The following is a 27,461-nucleotide window of genomic DNA, read 5'->3' on the forward strand; positions in this document are numbered from 1 at the left end:
AGCCAGCACAGATCCAAAAGTGAATAACAGACCAGGCTAGATAAAGAATGTGCTGATTCACTGCCTTTCTAGGGCAGCCTCCACAAGATGGGCTCCAACACTCCTTAGACAGAAACCAGCGGGGAAGGCAGTGGTGACATTTCTGCTGGGATGAAACACCTTCCTAGTGCAGCTGCCCCTGCAGGGACAGAGGCAAGTCAATGCATATCATCCCCTGTGCCTGCAGAGGTGAATCTGGCACAAGACCAATAATTTTGCACAAATCAGTTCAGATTAAGTAGAAATCATAATGTTCGTGTCCTCTAGCTAAGGATAGTTAGAGACCCTTTATTGGTACTTTATTCTTTCTGAATAACAAAGGGATAAGGTACATACAAACCACGTAAGTACTTTTCACACGTTTGTGTGTTTTTCTTATCGACTACATGATAAAGGAAGAGTATAAACTGACAGTAATAAGACCAAGTTTTAGATTTGTCTGATCTGAACTGGTATTTGTTCACCTCTTAGAAAGATCTTTACCACATACTTGTTTTTGAATTAAACGGACTAACGAGCAAGGTAAGAAACAACGGAAGTTCCTCTTCTGTTACTTGTTTTGTGAACAGGATTTCCATCATAACACTCATTTGTATCTCTTGCAAGCATCACAGAACATTACTATGTAATTTCTCATGTTTTAAGAAACCACTGATGATTGCTAGTGTGGAAGGAAGGGAGGAGTTTAACTGTGCATTAGTACATGAGGTTCATTTGCTTTCCAAAAGAACAACTTTGTTTTCTCTATAGACTAACAGAAGAGCATTGCTCCTGGTAAATTTTCTGCCTTCACATAATAGGAGAAATGCAGATATTTAAGATGCTACTCTTTCAAAAAGCTAGATAAAAGCAATGTTCTCTTGTCTAAATTCAAAATAAATTCAAATTAATGTAGCCTATTACAGCTGAAAATACAGGAAAAATAGTCAGTACTCTGAATCAACCACCTTCTAAGGTAGTCTGCATAAAAACTTTCTTTGGGGAGGAGGAGATACAAATCAAGGTAACATCCACAGGGGAGTAATCCTTTGACTGCCATTCCCTGTCTCTGTTAGAATTACACTGTATTTACTAAGGATAATCATGTTTAGGCAATAAAGACAGAAAGAAGTCACACTTAGATAATACAGATGAGACGTATTTAGTATTTTTTGTTGGTCTCATTCCACTTTACAGATCCCTCTTAAATTTTGAGTTATTTTGTTCAGACCCTTTCTCAAAAAGAAATACAATATTCTCTAATCAATAACATACTTCCTATGAAAACTGACAAAAAAACCCACAACACTTCACCACACGCAGCATTCTAGATGGCAAAGAGATTACCTCTTGCTGCACAGTATATTTTCTTTCACTGCTCATCAGTGTCCTGGTGGTCTGTTTTATTATATATGTAATGTATTATTATTTCTATTTTAAATTCTTGGAAGGCTCTTAGATACTATGGTGATAGAGATTCTGTAAGTAGATAGTTATGAGATTAACTGCTTCAAGGACCTTGTTACAATCACTCAATCCTTTTTTATGGTCAGTATTCACCATACTCAGACCTACAATGCTCCAAAATGCCTTATCAATTGGAAACCAAGTTTTTAAAGTATCTATCAGATCCTTCTGAGGAGTAAAACCAAAATGGCAGCTGCCAACTAGTGTTTAAAGATTTAGTGGCTGCTATAATGGAGGATTCCATAAAGGTGGCAAGACTTAAATTTATTCCACTGTTTGCATAAAGATTTTGCTTTACTAAATAATACTTCCCAAACATTAATTCAGTATGGAGATATAGGCATGATTTACAACAAATGAGAACCTACAGTACCATCTGGAGTAAATCCATAAGGATGCTGCCTCTTTTTGAGTGGGGAGGCAGATATTAGCTAACCTGCAGTGCCAACCAAATGAGCAATTCTGCTTTGTAAGTTGAATAGGTGTGAGAACTGCAAAGCAAAAGTGTCAGACAAGACCAAAATGTAATGTAAGGGAACTGGATGACCCACACTTAAAACATATGGGTTACTGTGGCAGATTGACAATTTCCTGCAATATCCTGAATGAAATTTACTGAATTAAGTGAAACCTTACTGAATTAGGTCTAATCCATCTGGGTTGATTATTTAAAGATGTAATAGTGTATGTGCTATTGTGGAATTGTATATAACTCCTCTAGGAAGAGGGGAATCCCAATATAATCCCTCCGTTATCAGCCATTTGAAGCCAGTCCCTGGAGAGATATATGCATATACCAATTAAACTGGATTCTCCGGGGACCAACAGACAAAGAAAGGATTTTTGGATAAACAGCCTTACCTTAAACAGGCTCAGGGCAGCCTTCTTGATCCAGCAAACGGATAGAACCTCTCATGGAGGGCCCCAATCCTTATAGAAATATTAGAAGGACTTGGTCTATCAAGGCCCCTTAAGACTACGCGCTTACTCTGGGCTGAAGCAATGATGAACTTGAAACCATAAATTTCAAGGTGAGGTGCTGAAGGACTGATCTTGCCAGAGCCCATGTTAGAATTAGTGTGATCTCTGGTAAGCTTATTAGCATGCAGATAGGACGTTTTATTGTTTTTAACGTTTTCTCTGTAGTTCTTTTACCTTAAGAATAATATAGCGTGCTTAAAAAGAGCTGTGTGGTATCTATAATTGTGGGAAATCATACTCTTAACCATCTCTGAAGAGAAAGCAAACTGGTGTGTTTGGGCAGCTGGTCTCTGCTAGGAAGAACACAGTACAGGCAGGGAACAGTGCAGCCAGGAAATGCCATGGTAATAAGGGAGTCAGATGAAGGTCTCCACTGAAGAAAGGCAATGGCTGGGGAACTAGAACCCTGAGAGTGGGTGCCTTGATGGACCATTGAGGGGAAATACAGGTTCAGTTGTTCTGAACTGTGACAGTTACAATATCTAGCCTGATCTTGTAAAATGTTCATTACCATAGTAAAAAAAAGTGTTTCCAGAAATTCTGGATGCTTGGCCCATACATTTTTATGTTACAGAAAATCTAGTGCCAGAGTTTAGAGACCAAACTGGAAGCATATCTGTGTCAGGATTATGCATTTTTCTGTGAGCTAACCAAAAATTCTGAAAATATACCACAGCTTGATAAAAGTGGACTAAAAACTAACAGCTATGAAGTGTCTCCCATTTGTAAACAATTTCGCCAGCATCTGAACGGCTTAGAAAATGAAATCTTGGGACAGCAAATGACCTGAAGCTGAACAACATACTAAAACAAGGTTTATATTCTTAGCTCAACCTATACAGCAGATTCATTCACATTTAGGTATCTCTCAAACAGAAACTGACCCATACGCTCAGAAGCACCTCTGAACTGAACTAATGCAAAAACGTGTAGACTCATTTTGCCATTTACTGAAAATCTGATATTTAGTCCTAAGTACTGCAGGTCTGAATCAGCTGCTGGTCTTCTTAGAATTGTGGCTGATCGAGGTCAACAAGACAGAAAATTGTAAATTCCTCTTTATCTTGACAAAGAAGACAGGAAAACTGGGGGAATTGGCTACTAGGGAAAAAATGTACTTACCACTAGGTGGCTTGGGTCGTGGAGGAACATTTTTCTTCGGTGGGAGAGCTGGAGTGTCTGGCTTACTTTTAAAAGGGTCATCTGAGAATCCCATCCCTCCAAAAGAGGAGGTGAAAGGGTCTGAAGCTGTAGGCTACAAGATAAAGAAAAGGTAAACATATGCAGATAGTGAAGATGACCTGTTAACTTTATAGAAAGTAATTTAAAATTATTAATTCCTGTTTGAATTAACTCAGAAAAATTATAAGAGTAAAATTCACAAAAGCACCTTAGAATCATAGAATATCAGGGTTGGAAGGGACCTCAGGAGGTCATCTAGTCCAACCCCTTGCTCAAAGCAGGACCAATCCCCAATTAAATCATCCCAGCCATGGCTTTGTCAAGCCGGGCCTTAAAAACCTCTAAGTGACTAGAGTGTCTGAGTTCCATTTTCAAAAACACCTAAGTCCCTTAGGAGCCTAAGTCCCTTAGGAGCCTAACTCCTAATAATTTTCATTGGTACTTAGACCTTAAGTCACCTAAAGCACTTTTTACAACTTTTATCCCTAGAAAAATCCTGACAAGAGAGAAAGGGGACTTGGGGAATAATAATGAGAAAGAATGGGAGCTAAAACTGTATTTTATTCCTGTTTTTATCTTATCCTTCTGTACAGAAACAGTAACTAATCTGGTATTTGGAGTACTGGATGCAGTAAAATGTACTCAATGTGTACATACCTACTGAAAATTTCATATATATAAAAAAGGACTATTTCACAGCTGTCACATGCCACTTCTTTTATGTTCACATACACACACTTGTTCCTAAGGGTTTGTCTATACATAGAGTTAGTACATGGCAAGCTGGGGTGTAAATCTATAGTGCACTAACTGGCCCCATTGACCCTTCTACTGCACACTAAAAGATCTGTAGCATACAATCCTGCCAGAACAAGAGATGCAAAACCTGCAGATATATTTCCATTGCTACAATGATCATCCCAAACACACCTCTCAAGATCCATGGATGCTACACATGCCTATCACAACTTGTGGTGCACCTCATCCAGTGCATTAAATGCTCCAACAACTATGGAGGTGAAACAAGACAATCACTATGCTCTCGAATGAACTCACACAGGAAAATGATAAAAGACAAGAACACCCTATCACCTGTGGGTGAACACTTTTCACAAAACAATCACTCTATATCTGACCTATCAGTCCGGATCCTGAAAGGAAACCTGCATTGCAGTTTCAAAAGATGAGCCTGAGAGCTTAAAATTCATTACTCTGCTAGACACTAAAAATCATGGACTAAACAGTGACACTGGATTTATGGCTTATTACAACTATCTGTAACCCACTAACCTCCTCTTTTTGTCCTATGACTGCAGAGGTGTTAACAGGCCATTCTACCTTGAATGGTCCCTTATAGTATGTGCTAACTACTTATGCTAAACAATCTGTTCCACCTTTCCTAGACCTGAAGAAGACCTCTGTAAGTTTGTCTACACAGCAAACAGCAGCTGAGCAGTGCCAGCCAACTCTGGGTTGCGGGCAGGGGCGGCGAGTTATATGGGCCCATGCTCCACCAATATGAGATCATGGGGCCCGTCTCTCAAAGTTTGGAGCTGGGTCTCTCCCCTGGCCCTGCCTGCCACCCTCAAGCAATTTAAAAGGCCTGGGGCCCCCAGTGCCCCCACTGACAGTGCAATGGTGCTAAGGCAGATTCCTGCCTGCCTGCTCCACTCCACTTCACTTCCGGAAGCGGGTGGCATATCCCTGCAGCCCGGGGGGGGGAAGTGGGGGGGTAGGGGGAGAAGTGAAGATGTCGCTGCGTGCTCACCCCATCCCAAGCTGTGACCAATCGGAGCTGCAGGGGCAGTGCCTGTGGGCAGTGGTGTGTGGAGACCACTCTGGCCCTCTGCCTGGGAGCTGCTGCCAGAGGGGTGTGTGTGTTGCTTTCTGGAGCCGCCCAAGGTAAGTGCTGCACTCCTCACCCTCTCCTGCCCCTCCCAATCCCCTGCCCCCAAAATCCCTCCCAGAGCCAGCCCCCCCATACTCCTTCCTGCATCCTAACCCCCTGCCCGAGCCCAGACCCCGCAACCAAACTCCCTCCCAGAACCCATGCCCTGTAAAGGACCCTGCCAACCATTTACAAATAAATATATAAAAAGTGATTCTACACTGATTTATTATACTGCACTTTTATCATGTTTTGAAACGTATGTTAAATTTTGACTCTGCAACAAAAAAGGAGTTCTGTAGGTAAAGCACTGGAAGGCTCAAGCTCGTAGGGAGATCCTTCTGAGTTCTGCTATTTAAAACCAAACATCCTGCTATTTGTAGAGGCTACTGCCACCCAGTGGAGGAAAAAAGCTTTATAAGCAAAACAAGACACTGGCTTGGTCTACACTACGCGTTTAAACCGATTTTAGCAGCGTTAAACCGATTTAACGCCGTACCTGTCCACACTATGATGCCCTTTATATCGATATAAAGGGCTCTTTAAATCGGTTTCTGTACTCCTCCCCGACGAGAGGAGTAGCGCTAAAATCAGTATTACCATATCGGATTAGGGTTAGTGTGGCCGCAAATCAACGGTATTGGCCTCCGGGCGGAATCCCACAGTGCACCACTGTGACCACTCTGGACAGCAATCTGAACTCGGATGCAGTGACCAGGTAAACAGGAAAAGCCCTGCTAATTATTGATTTTCATTTCCTGTTTGCCCAGTGTGGAGCTCTGATCAGTACGGGTGGCAATGCAGTCCCAAATCCAAAAAGAGCTCCAGCATGGACCGTATGGGAGATAGTGGATCTGATCGCTGTATGGGGAAACAAATCTGTTCTATCAGAGCTCCGTTACAGAAGACGAAATGCCAAAGCGTTTGAAAAAAAAATCTACAGGCTACAAAGTGCTGCGCAAGCGTAACGGGAAGCCAGAGACTCAAATGGACGCTCATGGAGGAAGGGAGGGGATACTGAGGACTCCAGCTATCCCACAGTCCACAGCAGTCTCCAAAAAGTATTTGCATTCTTGGCTGAGCTCCCAATGCCTATAGGTTCAAACACATTGTCAGGCGTGGTTCAGGGAATAGATCGTCAATCTACTCCCTTCCCCCACCACGTGAAAGAAAAGGGAAAGAAATCGTTTCTTGACTTCTTTCAGTGTCACCCTATGTTTACTGAATGCTGCTGGTAGACGTGATGCTGCAGCAGTGAAGAGCAGTATCCGCTCCTCTCCCCTCCCTGGTGACAGACAGTACATGCTTGATAACTGCTGAATACCCCTGGCTGGCCTCAGGGCCGCCTGGGTAAAAATAGGAATGATTCCTGGTCATTCCCAGTAGATGGGACAGAATGGCTGGTAACCGTCTTCATCATAGCCACTGGGGGCCGAGCTCCATCAGCCCCCTCCCTTTCCTGTGTAAAGAAAAGATTCTGTTCTGCCTGGACTATCATAGCAGCAGCATGCTGGGCTCCTCTCCCCCGCACCGCTTAATGTCCTGCCTGGACTGTCATAGCATCGGGAGGCTGCCTCCCCCTCGTTTTATCTCACTAACAAGTCATTGTTTCTTATTCCTGCATTCTTTATAACTTCATGACACAAATGGGGGGGACACTGCCACGGTAGCCCAGGAAGGTTGGGGGAGGAGGGAAGCAACGGGTGGGGTTGTTGCAGGGGCACCCCCTGTGAATGGCATGTAGCTCATCATTTCTGCGGGATCTGACACAGACCAGCTGTGCTCTCTGATACACTGCTTCTCTAGTACACTTGCCCCATATTCTAGGCAGGACTGACTATTTTTAGAAACCATAAAGAAGGGATTGACTCGGGGAGTCATTCCCAGTTTTGCTTTTGCGTCCCCAGCCGATCTCAGCCAGGGGCACCCATGATAGCAGCAGACAGCACAGAAGGACAGATAACCATCATCTCATTGCCAAATTACACTGGCAGCAGACGGTACAGAACAACTGGTGACCGTCTCTGCTATCACGCAAAAGCAAATGAATGCTGCTGTGTAGCGCTGGAGTATCGCCTCTGTCCAGTACACATACGGTGACTGTAAAAAAAAAAAACTGAACGGGCTCCATGGTTGCCATGCTATGGCGTCTGCCAGGGCAATCCAGGGAAAAAGGGCGCGATATGATTGTCTGCCGTTGCTTTCCCAGAGGAAGGAATGACTGACGACATTTACCCAGAACCACCCGCGACAATGATTTTTGCCCCATCAGCCACTGGGCTCTCAACCCAGAATTCTAAGGGGCGGGGGAGATTGCGGGAACTATGGGATAGCTACGGAATAGCTACCCACAGTGCAACGCTCCGGAAATTGACGCTAGCCTCAGACCATGGACGCACACCGCCAAATCAATGTGCTTAGTGTGGCCGCGTGCACTCAACTTTATACAATCTGTTTTATAAAACCGGTTTATGTAAAATCGGAATTATCCCGTAGTGTAGACGTACCCACAGAGGAAATACTATTTTGGCCACTAAGACATTCTGATTTTAAAATCGCTTGAAAATGTATCTTTAAATGTTTTATTTTCTTTCCCTGTTTATGAAAATCCCTTAGAAAATAAAATCTATTTCCTACCCATATTTTCTCTAAAGTGCACACACATTCAACTTGTCACTGTGAGGCTGACAGTAAAGGTTAGGTGACTGACATTCATTTTAACTTTCCAAAAAGAATCTTGGAAAAAATGACATGGACTTTCTGAAGTTTTAATTTGTGATGTCTGTGTTAGTAAAGAAGCCCCCCCCCCAATTGGACTTTCTGGAGAAATTTCAAGAAATGTTCACTTTTAAATATTTCCTCTGGAAAAAAAAGTTAACAAATTTTTGACCAAATAAATAACAAAGAGTTATGTTACATTAACCTTTGGAGAGTAAATTCAAATACAGAAAGTCAAATGAAGGGATTTGAATCCTGTTTTACATGTAAACGCAACCTTAACTACGGAACCACCCAAAGTAACTCAATAATAATCATTTGGTCACCTAAATTACACTAGAACACAGACAAGCCCCTCGATCACTACCCCCCAAAAATGTAGAGATTTTGGTGACACAAACAAGTTATTAAAACCCTACTGTGTCCAAAATAATTATATTATTAGTCCCTTTCAAAGGGTTTTTCCAAATGTGACTGCAAGATTTTGCTTGTTTCAATATAATGCTATTCTTTTCTTCACACTCATGAAGAATCAAATTAAAAATCAAAATGAAAAAAATGTTTATAGAGAAGGACTGATACTTCCTTTGGTAACATTTACCTTTGACATCTGGCTAAAATCTGCAAAACCCTCATTGCTACTGAAGGCACCACTTCCAAACGGGTCTAACGTTCCAAAAGGATCTGAAACAAGTATAGAAGAAAGCTATATGGCTTTTATTTTGTTTAATGTAATACCTAGACAGAGGAAAAAATCTACTGTCACTAAAGTAGATCACCAGACAACTTAAAAAAGGAGACCTACATAAAAAAGCCCTCTTAATACTAGTGCCAATAGCACAAATTATTTAATAAATTCACAGGAAAATCATGGTTTTCTCTTTATGATGCAGTCAAAATCATGACAAAGTCTCTTTAAGTATGAGCTGACACCTACAACATGATTTCGTAAAACACCATCAAGTCAGCAATCATGACTTTAGTGAACTAAAAGAATGATAAATTTTTTTCCCTTGGGTGAAAAATTTGGTAGTAACAAGACATGAACTGTTACCAAGAGGGAAAGATATAAGGAGAGAAGCTCAATTAGTTGAACTTCCATCTGTTCACTCCATTCAAGCTCTCTTTTGTAGGCCACAGTTTCTTTCTAATGCTGTTCATTCAGACTTTGTCTGTTACTTAAGGGCTTGTTTACATGGAGAACCCAGGAAAATTAATCTGAATTAACAGAAGGTATGAATTTGAAGCTGATTATTTAAAAACCATATTAAACCTCTGTGTGAACACCCTCATTCAGAATTAAAGTGGCCTTAATTTGGTTTAGTTAAGGGTATGGCTACACTTGCAGCTGTACAGCACTGCTGCGAGAGCGCTCCCGCGGCAGCGCTTTGAAGTGCAAGTGTGTTCGCAGCACCAGTGCTGGGAGAGAGCTCTCCCAGTGCTGGAGGTACTCCACCTCCCTGTGGAGATTAGCTTACAGCGCTGGGAGCCGTGCTCCCAGCGCTGGGGCACTGTTTACACTGACGCTTTACAGTGCTGTAACTTGCTGCGCTCACGGGAGTGTTTTTTCACACCCCTGAGCAAGAAAGTTGCAGCGCTGTAAAGCGCCAGCGTAGCCAAGGCCTTAGATCAGGGGTAGGCAACCTACGGCACGGGTGCCAAAGGCGGCACGCGAGCTGATTTTCAGTGGCACTCACACTGCCTGGGTCCTGGCCACTGGTCTGGGGAGCTCTGCATTTTAATTTAATTTTAAATGAAGCTTCTTCAACATATTACTTTACATACAACAATAGTTTAATTATATATTATAGACTTATAGAAAGAGACCTTCTAAACAGTCTGAGGTGGTCCAGGTAGTTTGGTCCTCAGAAGCTATGGATATTGAGAGAGCTGCTAGAAGGACAGAGCCGTCTGCATCCAGACCCTCTGCACGAGCTGTATATCTTCCAGCTTCCTGGCAGCATGGTTCGACTGGAGTCACATTGCCAGGGACTGCCCTACCCACCTGGAATTCCCCACTTAAAGAGGAATTTCCCAAAAGAGTTAATGTTGCGTCAGGTTGGATTAATTTATTTCCTGTTTCTTCACTGCTTCTTTAGAAGAAAGGTTAGGAGCAATGCATAGCGCATGTGTGGAATATCCCTGATAGTCTGTAATAAGTACATTGTGATAATGTATCCCATAGAATTGCAGTCTGCTTTTGCTATTCTGAGGCTTGAGGGTGAACTCTGTACAATTTCCAGTGCTAGTGCTATCCCATTGGAGGTCCTAAGCAGGAATATTTTTGGGACCCCCCACAACACTTACTAATAATAGGAGGCCCCCTTGAGCTGCTCAGGGCCCTAAGCAATTGCTTGGTCTGCTTATGCACTGGCTCTAGCAATCCCCAAATTTTAACTGACATACTTGTGTGTCAAAAAGGCAACACAATTTACCTGTGCATTTTACAGGAAGAAAATATTTCCCTCTTACCTGGGCCTTTTGAAGAGAGACTTGAAGATGTGAAAGGATCGCTACTTTCAAAGGGGTCAGGCTAAATGAGGAGGAAAGAAGAAATGGCACGTTAATAATTTTAATGTATTCTGCACTTACCTTTCTGTGTATACCAAAAATCTTCAATACATTATGAAAACTGCTATTCTAGGCCAAATTAATCTCTAGTACAGTGGTTCTCAATATTTTTTTTCCCCCACAGACCACTTGAAAATTGATAAATGTCTCAGCAGACCACCTGTTTGTACCATTAGGTAACTATTATAAAGCACTTTGGATAAAAGCGCTATATTAAAAAAATCCTCAATAATAATTAAGGTTTTTTTGTTCTACAAATAAAAGCACACAACTCATATTTTAATATCAGTAGTCTTACCTTTCTAATGCGATGGTTGTGCCCTCTTTCCCCCACCACGGCAGCCCCCGATCTGGGGCTGTGAAGGAGGGGGCGTCTCTTCCCCATCACAGCAGCCACAGAGCTGAGGCTGGGAAGGAGAGCCATCTCTCCCTTGCAGTCATAGCCCTGGAGCTGAGGAAAGTCGCCTCTTTCTCTGGCTGCTGCAGCCCTGCATGTCTCAGATTCCTCCCAGCCCTTCTTCTCACTCCAGTGCCCCCTCCCACCTACTTCCTATTCCCCCCAAGGCCACCAACTCACCTTACATGTGCATCTTCTCCAGGCACCTATTTAGTGGAGCGACATCCGCATGGCTCCACTAATTAGGTGGGTGGCCGTTCATTCTTTCATGTGTAGCCACCCAGGCATGCACCTTAGAGGGAACTATCTGCGGACTACCTGAATGGAGCTCGCAGACCACAGTCTGAGAACCTCTGCTCTAGTATGATTCTAGTATAGTCGATAAGACTTTCAATTTGACCAAATACTATGAAATACTCTTGTTGGATAAATACACATTATTAGTGCATGTAGGTCTTGATAGCAATGATACAATGTGGGGTTGCTGACAATAAAGGCAAGTATCCCATTGAGCAGAACACATTCCAGAGCAGGGATCTTACAGTAAAATAAAGCTGGTACTAGTCTATGATGCAAAGCCAAGAACATACTTGTACAGAAGTCTGTTGTCAAAATGTTCACGCTTGAGTGCCAAAAGTTGGCATTTAAATAGACCTGGCTTAATTTCAGAGCTGCTGAGTACCCACAACTTCTCATTAAATAAACAGTAGCTACAGGTACTCATTAGCTCTGAAAATCTGGCCACTTATTTAGCTGCATATCTTTAGGCACTGAAGTTTGAAAATGTTGCCCTATGCTTGTAAATAGAAAGTAATTCTCTGAAACACGTTTTCACCATAAGGATACCATTACTCTGCTATAAGTAGGGCCCTCCCAAATTCACAGCTGTGAAAAACGTGTCATGGACTGTGAAATCTGGTCTTTGTGTACTTTTACCCTATAATATACAGATTTCACAGGGGAGACCAGAGTTTTTCAAACTGTGGGTCCTGACAAAAGAGGTTTGGGGGCGGGGCTGCAAGGCTATTGTACGGGGGGTCATGGTATTGCCACCCTTACTTCTGCACTGCCTTCAGAGCTGGGTGGCCAGAAAGTGGCGTCTGCTCACCAGGAGTCCAGCTCTTAAGGCAGCACTGTCAGCAGCAGCGCAGAAGTAAGTGTTGCAATGGGAGGCCAAAGAGTGATGGCTGCTGGCTGAGGGTCCAGCTCTGAAGGCAGCAGCACAGAAGTAAGGGTAGCAATACCATACCATGCCATCCTTACTACTGTGCTGCTGCTGTCAGTGGCACTGCCTTCAGAGCTGGGCTCCTGGCCAGCACCTGCTGCTCTCCAGCCAGCCAGCCCTGACGGCAGCGCAACTGCCCATAGCAGCACAGCAGTAAGGGTGGAAATACCGCAATCCCCCTACAATAACCTTGCGATGCCCCCACTAACCCCTGTTGGGTCAGGACCCCTACAATTATAACACCGTGAAATTTCAGATTTAAATATCTGAAATCATGAAAATGTATTATTTTTAAAATCCCATGACCGTGAAATTGACCAAAATGGACAATGAATTTGATGAAGCCTTAGCTGTAAGGAAAGTACAAAATCTTGACTCTGAACTACTCTTTATTCAAATCTATTATGAATTATGTTACATCAACACAACTTTGCCAAATACCCAAATGATTACCTACCAAGAACACCCATATAAAATTGGTATTGTATGACTTATGTTGTGCCACTGAGTAAGTATGTCAGTTACAGAATGATGGATGTTTGGCAATGCATACTATTTCACATTGATGGTAGTGTGGTACAGGACAAAATTTCCATAAAATGGAGACAAAGCAAAGGGAGTTAATTTAATTCCTAGTATAAGAGTTCATGATGAGCTGCTGTAACAGCTGTAAGTCACCAGTTCCAATGGAAATGAGCAGAACTGCTCCTGGACTTGGTAATTCACACCCACTATTCAAGAATGTAATTAGTCACATGTCACCTTTATAAAGAAGATATAAAAAGAAAATCTCCAGACACCTTTCTCCTGTTTTGCCTTTTAGGCAAGGTACCTGCATAACAGTAGAAAAGTTTATTATAGTGCAACATGCATAAATTTAAAAATACCTACCTTTGAGGGAAGCGTGGGTTTTTTTGTGAATGGATCTGAGGTAAATGGATCAGTCTTCACCTGTTTCTTAAAAAATTCCTCAGAGACAGAACTATGAAATGGGTCACTTTCTTTAAATGGATCCCCTCCAAATGGGTCTAGCAAAAGAGATAAGGGATGTAAACAAAATGTATTGCTTTACAGGTAAAACACTAGTCAATGTGCTACAGGGAACAATCCTGCATTAGCAAGGAGTCAGAACAAATATGCCTTTATCTCAAACTTATTTATCGAATAATAAATGATTGGTATATTCTACTCTAAAAAAGAATAAACTATTATGATTATTTTAAATTCCAATTAAATTGATGTTTTATGGAGTTTATATTACAGTTATGAACTACATTTAATAAAATTGTATATACTTTAATAAACTTCTTCCTGAGCTCACTCACACGAACACACATACTCTGGGCTCCCCCGTTTAAACTAAAAACCAAACACACACACTCTCTCTCTCTGGGCTCCCCAGTTTAAACTGGGAATCTGAAGTCTTGAAAGGCCAGCTCTATACTGGGCATATCTATATTTGGCTACAAATTATATTCCACCTGTCTCAAAGGAAAAGCTTTTACCTGTTGAAACAGGTGGTTGATCTGAAAAGGGATCATTCTGGAATGGATCATCTAGGTAAAAAAAAGAAAAATATCTTATTTTGTCGCCTACTTACAGAATGTCTTCACTGCCCTATAGTTTCACTAATGGGGTATGAACAGCAGGCACACCAAAGAGTTGCACTGTAACTCCCCTGTGTAGATGCTGCAGGAGCAAACTTAAAAGAGTAAACTCTGGACCTTTAAGTTTGTACCCAGAGCATCCACACAGGGAAGTTACAGTGCAGCACTTCAGTGAGCATTGCTCTTCACACCCCTTAGTCCAAACTGCAGGGCACTGTAGACATACACTCAGTTAATAAGATTAGCACAGTTTGTAAAAATATATTTATAGTACAATATGGTCTTCTGGTTCTTATATTAGCCATCAGTTACTTACTGCCTTTGAAAGGGTCTGCTCCTTTAAAAGGATCAGATCTGAATGGATCTTCGGCCTGGAATGGGTCTGTATGCAATTCTTGTGTATTATTACTAAACAATAAAGCTTTATTCTTGAAGGGATCATCCTAGAATTAAGAAGAGAAATATTACAAAGATTTTATCAATATTAAAATTATTAATCATCCAGTAAGAATTCTGATGCATCTTATTCCTGTTCAATGTTATTTTAAATTCAAGAAGCTCCTTATTGAAACCAGAAGTGCCCTTTAAACTGAAGCAAATGTCAAATACATTGCTTGAGGCGACACAGAACATCAATAACTGCATATAGCACACAAAAATGTGTTATTTCTGATTTTTGCGTATTAATTTCTGAAATGCCTTCACAAACTTTCTAAAATTCCACCCATCTAGATTTTGCAAAAGCCTCAGTTCCATGTAAAACATCTTAATTTCCAAGATAAATATATCTTTCCACAAATCTTTGGCTATTGATCGCTGTCTAGACTCCAATAAGTGATTCTCAGTCTTTACCAATAAAAGCAACATTCCAGAGACTCCCACTTGAAATTGAGTTTGACAATAACTATTAAAGCACAAAGACTGAGCAGCAAAGTATTAAAAAACAAGTCTGTGAGAACATCACTATTCTGAGATAATCCCTTTCTTTCGCAAGTGTTTTCCGTTTCTTGCTTGAGCAGAGACAAAGTAATGCAAGGCAGAAAGGTACAGTACTTTCTGAAAGTTTATTAGGCCAGTGTACTAAATAAACTATATACAATATTCTATAAGTATTTGCATATTATGAATGCTACCACATTTCACTTAAATGTTTATTTTGAAATAGATCAAAGTGCTTTGGATACCTAAAAACAGAAGCACCATCTAAAAAGCTATTCTACTTTCACTTTTATACAATCAAGACTTCTAAAATAGCAAAATAAAATCTGATTTCTACAAAAAATAAAAACAAAACCAATAAATATGGAAAAATAAAATTTTCTTGAAACTCCCTTCAAACTGGGTATTTTGTAGACAGTGTTCATAACTTTTTAATTTTACAGAAGATTTTAAATGACAATATTTAAAAGAGCAAAAAATTTCAACCTTTGTCTTATGCTGGGATAAATTGTGGTCAGGTATAATAGCAAATGTAGAACAATGATCTTTGCTAAAACAAGATCCAATACATCAGCACATCTCTTTGACTTGACTTTTTCCTTGGATAGACCTTCAAATTATGAATGGGAGCTCATGGTACAATCAGGCTAACCCTACAGTAAGCATCTTATTTACAGAAGGGTTTGCAAGATGGCTTCCCTTGGAGAGGACACACGAACAGCATATGGATGGACACAACATGATGACTTAAAGTTGGAGAAATGAACATACAAATTGTAAGCACTGGTTATGTAATTTACTAAGGATTACTATTAGTAATAGCTGCCTAAAGGAAATCAGTTAAGAGAGTTCTTAAGATCCTGAAGGAATATACGGAGGCAAAATACACAGCTAAAATAAATATACTTGATGAGAGAACGGTGATCCTGGGAATATTTTAGAGGAAGACAAAGACATCCATGTATTATTTTTTTGGATAAACTCTTGTGGTTTAGGTTGTATTGCTGAAGTGTGCAAATGTACAACTCACATCCTGCAGAAAAACAGAAACCGGACATGACTGAAGGACTCCAAGAGAACAGCTGGACTGGAATTTAAAAGAAATGTTTTCCTATTTTGCTCAACCCAAAAGTCTCACAGGCAACACATTAGTCTGGTCTACATTTAAAACTTTTACTGGCATAACTATGTCACACAGGAGTATGAGGGCGGGGAAGGGAATCATAACCATAACCAATAGCTATGCCAGGAAAAGCTCTTGCATTCATGCAATTATACTGGCAACAATTCCTTTGGACAGTACAGCTTATTTAGTTTGAAGAACTGCTATAAGCTATACCAACAAAAAGACCTCTTTGGCTGGAATAAGTTCCATCTCCAGTAGGAGAGTTTCACAGTACAGCTATACCTGCAAACTATTTCTAGCATAGATAAGATATAAGAATTAATAGTCACGAGAACTAAAATGTTCTAAGCCTGTGGATGGAGGCTGCCATCTTGCAGAGATTACAGTGCCTTTTAAAGTCACACAGTCAACTAAATAAAAATCTTTTTACAATTTGAGTTTAGGTGCAAGTTACAAATCTAATGATTGTAAAATGTATTTTACACTGCACTGAACCATAAATCCACTTGTTACTTTAATTCAGTCCTTACCATAGCTCCAAAATTGCCTCTTTCTTTCTGTGCAATTCCTTCACTTATGTCCGCTAAATTCGTCATACTACCACCATGAATCCCATTCAGAGCGTCATTATTTTGTTCAATACTTTTACTGATTTCCTGGTGACTCTCTTGAAGTTGAGAAAGTTTACTTCTTGCCTAAATAATGAAAAACATTTCAGTATTATGCAGGATTAGCCATACACTCATATGAGCAAGCAACTTGCTATTCTTTGAGAAAACTAGTACTCATTGACAAATCTGAGCACTGCATTCACTCTGGAATTTGGTTACTCCAGGGCTCCAGAGATATGGGAATAATTCTATGTGAGGTTAAAAATAATGTCAAAAAGTGTTACAGTGTTGTCCTGACTATTTTTTTTAGATGAACTGGCAATCAAGCTACTAGTCTGCAATCACAAAACTCTATTCATTTATAGCAGTCTATTTTAATTCTGCAGGATTTATTTTGTAGGTGCAGTTCATCCTTTCCTGAACTACCAGGCTTTAAAAGAGGGAGAAAGATGTGTATAGGACTACAGAGAATACCTGATTAATTTCTTCCTGTGTTGATTTTAAAGATTTAATTATTGTTTCAAGTTGCACTTTTCCTGCTTGGATACTTTGTTCTAGCTGAGTCTCTTCTTGCTGGAGACGATTCAGCTCTGCTTTAGCTCTATTCAGATCATCTTCCTGTGATTTTAAATCTGATTCCTGAGACTGAATCTCCATTTTCAATGATGAAATCTGAAAAAAATTGCCATGCAGTGTCAACTTCAGAGTGCAAATTGAAATTAAAGAAACATTATTATTAATTGTGATAATTAATATTTCATTATATTCAAGATACTCAAGATAGTTAAGTCCCAGGCAGACTGTGAAGAGCTACAAAAGGATCTATCAAAACTGGGTGACTGGGCAACAAAATGGCAGATTAAATTAAATGTTGATAAATGCAAAGTAATGCACATTGGATCCCAACTATACATATAAAACGACGGGGTCTAAATCACAGGCGCAGACTTCCCCTCTTTCCCCTGAGTGCTCAACACCCCCTCTGCCCCTGGCCCTGCCTCCACTCCACCACTTCCATTAGGCCCTGCCCTTTCCCGGCCCCCACTCCAACCCTTCCCCAAAGTCCCCGCCTCCAACTCTGCCCCCTCCCTGCCAATATTCCAACTCCTTCCACAAATCCCTGCCCCGGCCCTGTACCTTCCCCGCCTCCTCCCCGAGCGTGCCACGTTCCCGCTCCTTCTCCCGTCCCCCCAGTGTGCTAACGCTGCCAAACAGCTGTTTGGTGGCGGCCAGGCAGGAAATGTTGGGAGGTAGGCGGAAGAGTGGGGACATGGCGCGCTTGGGCCATAAGCAGCAACTCCATGGCTGCTCTGGAGCTGGCGCACCCATAGGGAAAAATTGGTGGGTGCTGAGCAACCACTAGCAGCTCCCCGTGGCCCCACCCCCCGCTTCAGCTCACCTCCGCCTCCTCTGCGAGCATGTCGCTGCGCCCTGCTTCTCCCCCATCCCTCCCAGTGCTTGTGCTGCCAAACAGCTGATTCGCGCAAGCCTGGGAGGGAGGGAGGGAGGAGGAGGAATGCGGCACACTGGGGGGGAAGAGGCAGGGCCAGGGAAGGGATTTGTGGAGGGATCCAATGGGGCAGGGAGCAGGCAAAGTCAGGGTGGGGATGGGGGGCAGAGTTAGAGAGGGATGAGGGGCAGGGCCGGGGATTTGGGGAGGGATCCAATAGGGCAGGGAGGGGGCGGAGTCAGGACGGGGCCGGAGTTGGGGGTGGGGGAGCACGAGCACCCACCGGCGCCAACAAAACTTGGTGCCTGTGGTTTGGGGGCGGGAGAGGAGATGAGGGCAGAGGGTGAGGGGAGCTTGGCTGCCAGTGGGTGCAAAGCACCCACTAATTTACCCCACGGTGCTTGAGCCCTGGAGCACCCACAGAATCAGTGCCTATGGTCTAAATTAGCTGTTACCAATCAAGAAAGAGATCTTGGAGTCATTGTGACTAGTTCTCTGAAAACATCCACTCACTGTGCAGTGGAAGTAAAAAGTGCAAACAGAATATTGGGAATAATTAAGAAAGGGATAAATAAGACAGAAAATATATTGCCTCTAAATAAATCCATGGTATGCCCACATCTTGAATGCTGCGTGCAGAAGTGGTCGCCCCATCTCAAAAAAAAAAAAAAATTGGAATTGGAAGAGTTTCAGAAAAGGCCAACAAAAATGATTAGGGGTATGGAACAGCTGCCATATCAGGAGAGATTAAGAAGACTTGGACTTTCAGCTTAGAAAAAGACAGCTAATGGGGGGATATGATAGAGGTCTATAAAATCATGACCAGTGTGGAGAAAGTAAATAAGGAAGTCTTATTTATTCCTTCTCATAACACAAGAGCAAGGGGCCAACAAATGAAATTAATAGGCAGCAGGTTTAAAACAAACAAAAGGAAATATTTTTTCACACAACACACAGTCAACCTGTGGAACTATTTGCCAGAGGATGTTGTGAAGGTCAATACTATAACAGGGTTAAAAAAAGAACTAGTTAAATTAATGGAGGATAGGTCTATCAATGGCTATTAGCCAGGATGGGCAGGGATGGTGTTGCTGGCCTCTGTTTGCCTGAAGGTGGGAATGGCTGACAAGGAATGGATCACTTGGTGATTACTTGTTCTGTTCATTCCTTCTGGGGCACCTGGCATTGGCCATTGTTGGAAGACAGGATACTGGGCTAGATGAACCTTTGGTCTGACCCAGTATGCCCATTCTTATGTTCTTATATTAAATGTTAGTTACAACATCTGATCTGCCAGCTGCTAAGGAAAGATAAAACCAACCCACTTCATCCAAGGAAGTAAAGTAAGTTAAAACTCATCTGGAGTTAGAATTCTTGATGTAAGCTATTGATATACATAAAACCCAGGGAATGCAATTGATAATTTATACCTATTAGAAATAAGACACTCATTAGATACCTGGTTTAAAAGTTCCTTTAGTGCTTTTCCTGTGGATTCCAAACCTCAGCTGAAGGAGATCATCACTCCTTTGCCTGAGATTTTTTTTTTTAAATAAAATACATTGAATACATTTATTAAAGTGGTCAACTTTCAACAGAAACAAATTTACAAGGGTTATACCAATTTCCTGTTTCTTATGTACGCGTATGACTGGTGTGACGGGATCCTCAGGGTGCATCCTGGGAATGTGGGATCTCTGTGCCCCCTTAACTCTCCAGCCTGGGCTGTTTCTCACAATGCCTTGCTAGTGACAAGCAGCAAACCCCTCCAGGTGCTGTTATCACTCAGCACAACTGCATGTGGGGTCCTACACCCAGCTAAATTGCACGAATGTTCCTAAAGCCACTCATGAATCACACAGAATAAGGCACCAGCCAAATCTCCCAGCCATGTATCTCAGGAATATACAGTCTTGCACTGCTCAAGACGAGCAGTGAAAGTTTATTAATTGGTTCCCCACTTCATCAATAGAAAGTGGATATATACCAGCCTTCGTAAATCTGAGAAGATTTACCAAATACTTCAGGCAAACTCACTGGTAAAGATAAACAGTAAAACAAGTTTATTGATTATAAAAGATAGGTTTTAAGTGATAAGTCAGAGTTAGTTACCAAAGAAAATAAAAGCATGCAGTCTAAACTCTCAACCTTATTAGATTGAGCAACATCTAGATTAAGCTGTTTCTCACCCCACTGGACATTGCAGTTCATAGTACACAGGTTTCACCCTTGAAACCTGGGGCCAGTTTCCTCTGTTGGAGTCTTTAATCTTCTGAGTGTCCTTGTTACTTGCAGGATAGGTGGGGGGAGGAGAAAAGGCCAAGCATGGGGCCACTGTATTCTGTTTTATACCCTTAGTCCATGTGCTTGTAGAATAAAAGTCTAGGCATTGCTGAGTCCCCAGGCAAGGCTGAGCAATGCCCCTGGCCTTTTGCAGGTGAGTCATTGAATTGTAACTCCCTTGCTGGACAATGGCTGTTGATGGTTGTTTGACATCCGCCTGGGCATTGGTTACTTTCCTTGCTATTGTCTCTGGGGAACTAATATCCAGCCAATTCCCCAATTTACAGCATGATCATAACCTTTCCCCTAATATCTTACATGGCGTCTTTTACGTGCAATATCGCAATTATATAAATGAGGAATAAATATAGGGGTTACAGGGCGCTCCTCTGTTGTGTAGAGTCTCACAACCGGTCATACTGAGTTTCTATAAAAAGACAACATGTTGATTATACTGAAATCACGTTATAAATGAACAAGCAAACTTAAAATGTTGATCATTACAATAATGCACCTTAAACATTTCTGTATTCAAACGTTAAAAGACTCAAAACCAAACTTCCCAGCTTTGGGCCAAGTTTCTCTAAATGGCATTTTCACCTCTAACATGAATAATATTTAGTTGGGCAACTTGTAAATGTTGACAGAGTCCACAAGACAAGAGGAATATTATTGCTTAATCCTACTTCCCACTTTTTATTAACTTTTTCCTGTTTGTCAGGATATTAAAGAAGTTCACTTATCTGTATTTTCAACAGTGCATAAAAGCCTGTGGCTTTAAGCACTAATATAGAACTGAAACACAAATGCTGATGTTTGAAACTACTGACTGAGTCAAATAAATACTTCCTGCAATTTTAAGCGACTAGTAAAAACAAAGTTATCTAACTGAACAAGAGCACCAGAGCATTATTTATCTTGCTGTATTTCTTTTCTTCTCCATTTATTTATCAATCACAAGTAAAAGAACAACAAAATAGATGTAAACGCGCTAACACCTCACAGCAGCACCCAAGAACAAATGACTAGGCAAAGAGTTAAATAAGCTATTAAAATGGAAATAAAGGTCACAGGTGACTACCACATAAACTGATAGGAAAGTGACAGGGAGGTGTGCACCATGAAACAGCACATCCTTTAGGGTTTTGTTTTTAAACACTGTATCATTAAAAGATCGGCATGTTCACATGTTTACCTAAAGGACCCTAAAACTTTAGACATTAATGAGAGTAATATTCTTTTGGAAGGGTCTCAGGGGTTGTACTGTATGACTGGAGAATTGCTAACATAGTTCCTATCTTTAAGAAAGGGAAAAAAAGTGATCCGAGTAACTATAGGCCTGTCAGTTTGACATCTGTAGTATGTAAGGTCTTGGAAAAAATTTTGAAGGAGAAAGTAGCTAAGGACATTGAAGTCAATGATAATTGTGACAAATTACAACATGGTTTTACTAAAGGTAGATCGTGCCAAACCAACCTGATCTCCTTCTTTGAGAAGGTGACAGATTATTTAGACAAAGGAAATGCAGTAGACCTAATTTACCTCGATTTCAGTAAGGCATTTGACACAGTTCCACATGGGGAATTATTAGTCAAATTGGAAAAGATGGGGATCAATATGAAAATTGAAAGGTGGATAAGGAACTGGTTAAAGGGGAGACTACAACGGGTCGTACTGAAGGGTGAACTGTCAGGCTGGAAGGAGGTTACTAGTGGAGTTCCTCAAGGATCGGTTTTAGGACCAATCTTATTTAACCTTTTTATTACTGATCTTGGCACAAAAAGCGGGAATGTGCTAATAAAGTTTGCGGATGACACAAAGCTGGGGGGTATTGCTAACATGGATGACCGGGATATCATACAGGAAGATCTGGATGACCTTGTAAACTGGAGTAACAGTAATAGGATGACATTTAATAGTAAAAAGTGCAAGGTCATGCACTTAGGGATTAATAAGAAGAATTTTAGATATACACTGGGGACACATCAGTTGGAAGCAACAGAGGAGGAGAAGGACCTTGGAGTATTGGTTGATCACAGGATGACTATGAGCCACCAATGGGATACGGCCGTTAAAAAAGCTAATGCGGTTTTAGGATGCATCAGGCGAGGTATTTCCAGCAAAGATAAGGAGGTGTTAGTACCGTTATATAAGGCGCTGGTGAGACCTCACCTGGAATACTGTGTGCAGTTCTGGTCTCCCATGTTTAAGAAGGATGAATTCAAACTAGAACAGGTTCAGAGACGGGCTACTAGGATGATCCGAGGAATGGAAAACTTGTCATATGAAAGGAGACTCAAACAGCTTGGCTTGTTTAGTCTAGCCAAAAGAAGGCTGAGGGGGTGTAATAAACAGATAGTTAAGGGTTAATGTTCTTTTACCTGTAAAGGGTTAACAAAGGGCACCAAACACCTGACCAGAAGACCAATCAGGAAACAAGACTTTTTCAAATCTGGGTGGAGGGAAGTTTTGGGTTTGAGTTCTTTGTCTTGGTTCGGTGACCCTCTCGGCTCTGAGAGTGATCTTTTTCTCTCCAGGCTCTCTAATCTTCTGTTTCCAAGTTGTAAGTACAAGGATAGTAAGACAATAGGTTTATATTGGTTTTTTTGTATTTACATGTGTGTAGTTGCTGGAATGTGTTAAATTGTATTCTTTTTGGATAAGGCTGTTTATTCATTTTTTTTTAAGCAATTGACCCTGTATATTGTCACCTTGATACAGAGACCATTTTATGTCCTTTTTCTTTCTTTTTATATAAAGCTTTCTTTTTAAGACCTGTTTGAGTGTTTTTCACTGGTTAAGGCTAAGAAACGAAGGGACGGGGAAAATCTCTTTGTGTTAGACTTTGCATACCCTCTGGGTGAGGGGGGAGAGAGATTAGATCTCTCGGTACTTGTGTTTCAAGGACTTGAAGCAGGGAGTATCCTAGGGTCCCCAGGGCGGGGAAATCTGGAAGGAGGTAAAGAGGGGGAAGGGAAATAGGTTATTTCCCTTTGTGGTGAGACTCAGGGCATCTGAGTCTTGGGAGTTCCCCAGGGAAGGTTTTGGGGAGACCAGAGTGAGCCAGACACTGGAATTTTTCTGGCTGGTGGCAGCGATATCAGATCCAAGCTGGTAATTAAGTTTGGAGGTTTCATGCTAGCTTCTCATGTTCTGAACTCTAAGGTTCAGATCTGAGTAGGAGAGTTATGACATGGTGTTAGCAGTGGGATAGATAAGATCCAGAAGCCAGTAGGAATATTATTTTCTTTTTCTCTACTAGGGCTTTTATGCAGAGAGAAAGGGTGATTTTAAACAGAGCCAGAGAGAATTTTTTCTTCTGTTCTCTGGTTGCAGTTTGGCTTGCATATTAAGCAAGGAACTATTAAGGGTCTTTTGTTAAACTATAGCACTCCGATTGAGAGTTAAGTACCCAGCACAACACACATGCAAATAAAGTGGTTTTTCTGGTTTACTTTACATTTAAAAGATTAGCTAGAAAAAAAAAAGGCACTGTTGCTAGGCAAACCCCAGGAGACAACAGAGCCAGCAGTTCAGAAAATAAACACCGGAGGGCACCCCAACACAAGAAAACAGGAACCATGACTTCCAAGGCAAAACTGGATGCAGAGAAACAAATCAAAGAGGCAGACCACAGGCGAGATATGGGAAAAAAACTACAAAAGATGGAGCTGAGAAAAAGAGAAAGAGAGGCAGCCTACAAAAGAGAACAAGAAGACAGAGAGGCAGCCTACAAAAGAGAACAAGAGGACAGAGAGGCAGCCTACACAAGAGAACAAGAAGACAAAGATGCAGACCACCAAAGACAGCTGGAACTCCAGAGGGAGACCTACCGGCAGGCCCTGGAATTAGAAAAGGCTAAGCAAAAGAACACAGCCAATCCTAACAACCCTACGCCAATGATTGTTCCAAATCACAGGAAATTTCCCACCTACAAGGCAGGTGATGACACTGAGGCCTTCTCAGAAAATTTTAAAAGAGCCTGTCTTGGATACAGCATCCCTGAAGACCAGTACATGGTAGAGCTGAGGTCACAGCTCAGTGGACCCTTAGCAGAGGTGGCGGCTGAAATGCCAAAGGACAGAATGAACGATTATAAACTGTTTCAAACCAAGGCCAGATTCAAAATGGGGATAACCCCGGATCATGCCCGTCGGCGTTTCAGAACCCAAAAGTGGAAGCCAGATGTGTCATTTCCCCGACACGCCTACTACGTTGGAAAGAATTATGAGGCCTGGATATCAGGGACCAATGTTAAATCCATGGACGAACTGCACCTCCTCATACAAATGGAGCAGTTCTTGGATGGTATTCCTAAGGACATAACACGGTACATACAAAATGGAAAACCCTGAGAGTTATGACGGGGGGGATATGCTTGTTCTTTATAAATATATCAGAGGGATTAATATTAGGGAGGGAGCGGAATTATTTAAGCTTAGTACCAATGTAGACACAAGAACGAATGGGTATAAACTGGAATGATGGGATAGCTTAATTTTGGCAATTGATCTTTGATTACCGACAGATAAGTATGCCCCGTGGTCGGTGATGGGATGTGGGATGGGATGGGATCGGATCTGAGTTACTGCAGAGAATTCTTTCCTGAGTGATGGCTTTTGAGTCTTGCCCACATGCTCAGGGTTTAGCTGATGGCCATATTTGGGGTCGGGAAGGAATTTTCCTCCAGGGCAGATTGGCAGAGGCCCTGGACGTTTTTCGCCTTCCTCTGCAGCGTGGGGCATGGGTCACTTGCTGGTGGATTCTCTGCAGCTTGAGGTCTTCAAACCACAATTTGAAGACTTCAATAACTCAGACATAGGTTAGGGGTTTGTTATAGAAGTGGATGGGTGAGGTTCTGTGGCCTGCTTTGTGCAGGAGGTCAGACTAGATGATCACATTGGTCCCTTCTGACCCTAAAGTCTATGAGTCTTCTCCCAGAATATGGAGATAGAGTATGCTGGATTCCTCAGATAGCCAGACACTTTATTTAGATATTTCAAAAAAAAAAAAAAATCAATGCAAGATTATCAGCCAAAATTATATTGAATAGGCATATGATGACACTGCCTCAATGGAACAGACAGCCTGTTTTAAGAAGAGAGAAAACTAATTTTTAAAGCAATTCCTATAGTGCACAGAACAAGATGGTCACCGCTGGATTATCCACTTCCACAGACCGATGTCATCTCTGTGTTGATGATATCCCAATCCACTTCTCTATCACAATTTATACCCATCACCTGTTCCTTTCTAACATCTCCTCTTGCAGATGGACTACCACGTCTCAAGCCCAACATGGCAAAAACTGATCTTCTCAACTTGTCTGATAGTCTTCATTTGTCTACATCTTGGTCACTGCCTTGTCTTCTCCTCCTCTTTGGCCCATAAGACCATAAGAACGGCCACACTGGGTCAGACCAAAGGTCCATCCAGCCCAGTATCCTGTCTACCGACAGTGACCAATGCCAGGTGTCCCAGAGGGAGTGAACCTAACAGATAACGATCAAGTGATCTCTCGCCTGTCATCCATCTCCACCCTCTGACAGAGACTAGGGACCCTACTCCTTACCTATCCTGGCTAATAGCCATTAATGGTCTTAACTTCCATTAATTTATCTAGTTCTCTTTTAAACCCTGTTATAGTCCTAGTCTTCACAACCTCCTCAGGCAAGGAGTTCCACAGGTTGCCTGTGTGCTGTGTGAAGAAGAACTTCCTTTTATTTGTTTTAAACCTGCTGCCCATTAATTTCATTTGGTGGCCCCTAGTTCTTTTATTATGGGAACAAGTAAATAACTTTTCCTTATTCACTTTCTCCATGCCACTCATGATTTTATATACCTCTATCATATCACCACTTAGTCTTCTCTTTTCCAAGCTGAAAAGTCTCAGCCTCTTTAATCTCTCCTCATATGGGACCCTTTCCAACCCCCTAATCATTTTAGTTACCCTTCTCTGAATCTTTTCTAACGCCCGTATATCTTTTTTGAGATGGCAAGACCACATCTGTACACAATACTCAAGATGTGGGGGTACAATGGATTTATATAAGGGCAATAAGATATTCTCTGTTTTAGGGTATGTCTACACTATGGGATTACTCCGAATTTACAGATTTCGATTTTTGGCAACCGATTGTACAAAGTCAAGTGCATGTGGCCACACTAAGCACATTAATTTGGCAGTGTCCGTCCATGTACCGAGGCTAGCATCGACTTCTGGAGCGTTGCACTGTGGGTAGCTATCCCATAGTTCCCACAGTCTCCCCTGCCCATTGGAATTTTGGGTTAAGATCCCAATGCCTGATGGGGGTCAAAAATTTGTTGCGGGTGGTTATGGGTGAATGTTGTCAGTCAATCCTCCCTCTGTGAAAGCAACGGCAGACAATCATTTCGTGCCCTTTTCCCTGGATTGCTGGGCAGACGCCATAGCACAGCAACCATGGAGCCCATTTAGCCTTTTTTCACTGTCACCATATATCTACCGGAGGCTGCTGACAGAGCGGTACTACAGCGCTACACAGCAGCATCCCCTTGCCTTTGCAAGTCAGCAAAAACAGTTACCAGCCATACTGTACCGTCTGCTGCTTTGCACGTTAGCAAAGATGGTTACCAGTCATACTGTATTGTCTGCTGCTGTCGTGGGTGCTCCTGGCTGGCCTCGGTGAGGTCGGACGAGGGCGCCTAGACAAAAATGGGAATGACTCCCCAGGTCATTCTCTTCTTTAGGTTTTGTCTAATGGAGAGTCAGTCCTGCCTAGAATATCAAGCAAGCCTATTAAAGAACCAGAGAGGCAAATGGCCACTCTGGGTCAGAGCCCCAGAATCCCGTAGAAATGATGAGCTGCATGCCATTCTATGGGTGCCCCTAAAACAACCCCACCCGTTGCTTCCCTCCTCCCCCACCCCTCCCGGGCTACCGTTGCAGTTATCCCCCTATTTGTGTAATGAAGTAATAACTAACGCATGAATTTGAAACAACACTGACTTTATTGCCT

The 27,461-nt window shown here is 41.9% G+C and overlaps 1 protein-coding gene across 5 annotated transcripts in view; it reads right to left on the minus strand.

Moving 5' to 3' along the window:
• Nucleotides 1–27,461, minus strand: part of EPS15L1 (epidermal growth factor receptor pathway substrate 15 like 1) — an 81,709-nt gene that overhangs the window by 18,408 nt on the left and 35,840 nt on the right. For 3 of the 5 annotated variants that reach the window (XM_030540065.1, XM_030540064.1, XM_030540066.1), the window contains 8 exons: nt 17,205–17,402; nt 16,650–16,814; nt 14,371–14,497; nt 13,953–14,003; nt 13,339–13,475; nt 10,727–10,787; nt 8,856–8,938; nt 3,589–3,721 (listed from right to left, as the gene is read on the minus strand). In XM_030540065.1, coding sequence (XP_030395925.1) covers nt 3,589–3,721; nt 8,856–8,938; nt 10,727–10,787; nt 13,339–13,475; nt 13,953–14,003; nt 14,371–14,497; nt 16,650–16,814; nt 17,205–17,402 — 955 coding nt within the window. Of the gene's footprint in view, nt 1–3,588; nt 3,722–8,855; nt 8,939–10,726; nt 10,788–13,338; nt 13,476–13,952; nt 14,004–14,370; nt 14,498–16,649; nt 16,815–17,204; nt 17,403–27,461 lie in introns of those variants that run through there. The other 2 variants (XM_030540068.1, XM_030540067.1) reach the window with 2 other exon arrangements.

The sequence above is a fragment of the Gopherus evgoodei genome, chromosome 22, assembly GCF_007399415.2.
Source record: "Gopherus evgoodei ecotype Sinaloan lineage chromosome 22, rGopEvg1_v1.p, whole genome shotgun sequence".
NCBI lineage: Eukaryota > Metazoa > Chordata > Testudines > Testudinidae > Gopherus > Gopherus evgoodei.